We start from the raw sequence: 3,886 nt of genomic DNA, 5'->3' as shown, positions 1-3,886 counted from the left end.
TATTTAACTCAAATAACACATATTAGTCATTAGTCGAGGTACTCCACTCACCCATTACTCAACTAATTATTTTTAACAGAAATTTTATAATAAATAAAAAATTTATTAGTAAAATTAACACAATTAATTTATACTTTTAAAATTCTGAAAATATATAAAAAAAAACTAATTTAAAATGGAGATTATTATTTTGGCACCATCATTAATTATAGTAGGTGTGCAAATACAACAAATAACCGTTTCTAGCCATTATAACTAACAACAATGTGCATACTAAATACCACCACTATCTTTGTTTTCATGTGTAGGACCTTTTTTTTTTTTTTTAAAATTGACCGTTCCATTAAAAAGATTCTATTCAAATTGTTTAAATAAATTAATCAATGTCATTATTATAGAAAGCAAGTCCTCCTTTAACACAAAGTTAAAAGTTTTAGAATTTTGATAATTTGTTCTCTTTTATATGTATTTTTGGTACGCATGATGAAAAAATATAAATATGATAATATATTTGAGCAGAAACGGTTCTTTTAAAACAAAGGAACCAAAACAAACATGGTTACATTGTCATCCAAACTTTGGTTTTGGCAGCCAACACCAATATAACGACCGTCATATTTGATTTGTTATTTTTATTTGTCTTTCTACTAACTTGATTGATGTGAAACTTGCTGGTCTATGTAATTAAGAAAATTAAAAATGAGAGATTTGGTACTAGCTCTAGTGGGACTTCCTTCATGGAGCCACTATTGATAACTTTTACTAGTGTTTCACCTCATTTTGTCTCCCCTAACGACCATCCTTACCATAATCCAACGTAGGTGGTTCCTCTATCGGGTCAGATGCCCCCAAAAAATAAAATACACTCTCTTTAAAGGAAGATGACGTTCTTACCATTGTAGTGTAGGCGAATGATTTTCGTTGTTGCTTGAACATTGATGTAATTCCTGGTGTCGAAACAGGTTGTTTGACAGAGACAAGGTTGTGTCGAAAATAGTCTTGTTTGTGTGTCAAATTTGTGTGTCGAATTGTCGAAGGAGTTGCCTCGACATGGTTTCGACTTAGACCTATTTTTATAGTTAATAGAATTAGGTATTTTGAGCTTCGTTTAGGGAGCAAGCAAGCTCAACTATAAATACAGAGTAACCCCTTTATTGTAATCACTTGAACATTGCAGTTGCAAAGAATAAAATCACAGTTTGTGAGTAGAGAGAAACTCTGTAGAAATTCTTCTTCCCCTTATTTTGCTCAAAGCCTAATTCCCTTTCTTCCAAAATTCATCTTTTCTTTTCTTCTTCCATTAACAATTGTGCAACGAAATCATCTTACAACCATAGCGAGTGAAGAGTGAAGAGCAAGAAGGAATTTGGTCGGTGTGATTGAATCCTGTTCATTGAGATTGATTTTGAATTCTCCATATATTTGATATAATTCTAACATCTGGTATCTAGAGCACTGACTGAGCGATTCGTGGGAAGCGAAACGCAATAGCAATGAATCATCTGAATGGGCATTTTCCGGCGAGTCTCCCAATTCTGAAGGGTCGGAATTATAAGAATTTATGCAAGCAGATGAAGGTTGTTTTTTGTTATCAAGATCTTTGGGATCTTGTGTAGGAATGAGTAACACCGCTTGCAAAAGACGCGGCGAATGAAGAAAAGGTTGCACACACAAAGATTTTTTTTTTGAATCAAAAGGAAAAATATATTAATTTTAAAAAAACAAGTCAAGTACAAGGTGATCAAAAAGATCCAGCCCACAAAGAGGACTAAACCATAAGGCTAACTATGTGTTTCCTAATCTTCTTAGAACTCCAACCCCTATACACTATACAATCTATAATGCTATCATATATGTTTCTATTAGTGTTGTGTTGAAATATCACATCATTTCTATAAGCCCATATACCATAAACCGTTTTAGTAAAAGCCAATTTGAGGATACTCGCCCTCCATCCTTTCCTAGAATTGAAATTGATAACCCAATGTAGCTTTTCAAGCCAGCTGCCAGGGGTGTGCACAATCTCCAGCCATGTTAAAACCTTCTTCCAAATGATCAGAGTGTGAGGACACTCGAAAAAAAGGTGTCCAAGGGACTCATCCACCGTTTTACATAAGTTGCACCTGCTATCTTGAATCATATTGAACCGACAAAGTTTGTCTTTAGTGGCCAAATTTCCATGACAAGCAAGCCAAGTCACATGAATAGCTCGAGGCCTAGCCATATTGCCATGGAATAGAAATCTCCAAGGAACCTGCAAGTCATTCACAGTAATCACAGCATAGAACTTCTTCATGCTAAATTTACCTTTTGCTAGCATTTCATTCTAGGTTTGTTGGACAGTATGCACATGGTTCCTAAGCTCCATAAAATTTTTCATCACCCAAGAAGCACTATTCACTATGGAGGCTTCCATGACGTGAATTCTTTAAGTAGTGACCATGGATCTATTTCACCCATAGAGACTCAAAATCATTACAGAGACTCCAAAGACACTTGAATACACACACACACACACACACACACACACCTTATTCCAAATGGTTAAGCTGCAAATGTTCTGGCCACCTTGATTAGTAGGGGAACACATAGTTTTCCAAGCTACAGAGATTTCTCTACTAATGTCCATCCTGCCAGTCCATATAAAAGTCCTGCATAAAGAGTCAATTTTATGAATAACAACCTGAGGGAGGGGAATGCATTGCATCCAGTATTGAGACATAGGCAGAATCACACTTTTCACCAGTTGAATTCTACCCACATAGCTAAGTAACCTCGAAGATCAATGCTTAATCCTACTCGTGATTCTATCAATTAGAGGCATGTAATGATTGATATTCATCCTTATGCTTGTAATTGGGATACCTAAGTATCGAAAAGGAAGTTGGTCTTCATTAAACTTTGTAGCCTCAAGCACCTGAGCCTAGGACAAGTTATCCATTCCTCCACGGAAAACCTTGCACTTCTTTGGGTTTATGATCAAGCCAGTAGAGGCAGAAAAATTACTGACTGTTGTGAGAAGCCTGTTAACAGAATTGACTTCACCTCTTCAAAATAGGAGTACATTATCAGCAAAGGTGAGATTAGTGATTCCCAACTTCTCACCCTTTGCATGATGATTAAATTTATAATTTTCCTGCATACCATCCAATAATCGATTTAAGTATTCCATCATAATCACAAAAAGCAAGGGGGAGATAGGATCCCCTTGCCTCAATCCCCTCTTAGCCTGCATAGGGTTAGAAACCTGGTTATTAATATTGAAGACATAACTTAAAGTGTTTTGGGCAGTCATCACCCAATGGACAAACCTCTTAGGAATACCTATCTCATTTAGAACTTTTTCCAAAGCAAACTAATCAACCATATCGAAAGCCTTTTGAAGATCTAATTGGAGCATACATCTAGGAATACCTCCCTTCCTAGTGTATCCCCTAAGTAACCCAAAAGCGAGCGTTATGTGGTTGTGAATACTCTGAGCAAGAATAAAAGCAGTCTGATTCGACCCCAATTATACTTGGAAGAATCTTACACAGCCTTGCAGTCATGATTTTAGAGATAATTTTATAGACAATAGTGCTGCCAGCTATTGGTCTATAGACTTTTACATACTTAGCCTCATATGTCTTTGGTATAAGAGTAACAACTATTTTATTAAACTCTCTCAGAATTTACCCACAAGAATTAAATAAGAAGAAATATAAAGCTATCTTTATAATTCATCAATGTGTTGATCCAGACAATTTTGAGAAGCAGGGTGATGTTGAATCAACAACAGAAGCATGAGAAATTCAAGAGAAATTTTTTGGAGGCGCAGAAAACGTGAAAAAGGTGAAGTTACAAACCCACACAAGAACATATGAATTGCTTCAGATGGAAGAAAGTG

The 3,886-nt window shown here is 35.7% G+C and overlaps 1 protein-coding gene across 1 annotated transcript; it reads right to left on the bottom strand.

The window, feature by feature from the left end:
• Nucleotides 1–1,768: 1,768 nt before the first annotated feature.
• On the bottom strand, nucleotides 1,769–2,296 carry LOC131596900 (uncharacterized). The gene has a single exon (XM_058869635.1). The coding sequence runs from the start codon at nucleotides 2,294–2,296 to the stop codon at nucleotides 1,769–1,771; it is 528 nt and encodes a 175-aa protein (XP_058725618.1).
• Nucleotides 2,297–3,886: the final 1,590 nt, after the last annotated feature.

Source organism: Vicia villosa, linkage group LG4 (assembly GCF_029867415.1).
Source record: "Vicia villosa cultivar HV-30 ecotype Madison, WI linkage group LG4, Vvil1.0, whole genome shotgun sequence".
Classification (NCBI taxonomy): Eukaryota; Viridiplantae; Streptophyta; class Magnoliopsida; order Fabales; family Fabaceae; genus Vicia; species Vicia villosa.
The sequence above is the reverse complement of the archived record's forward strand: the minus strand, read 5'-3'. Positions and strand labels throughout refer to the sequence as shown.

Coding starts and splice junctions, on each gene's coding strand:
- LOC131596900 (XM_058869635.1), bottom strand. CDS start 2,296: ATGAAGAAGTTCTATGCTGTGATTACTGTGAATGACTTGCAGGTTCCT.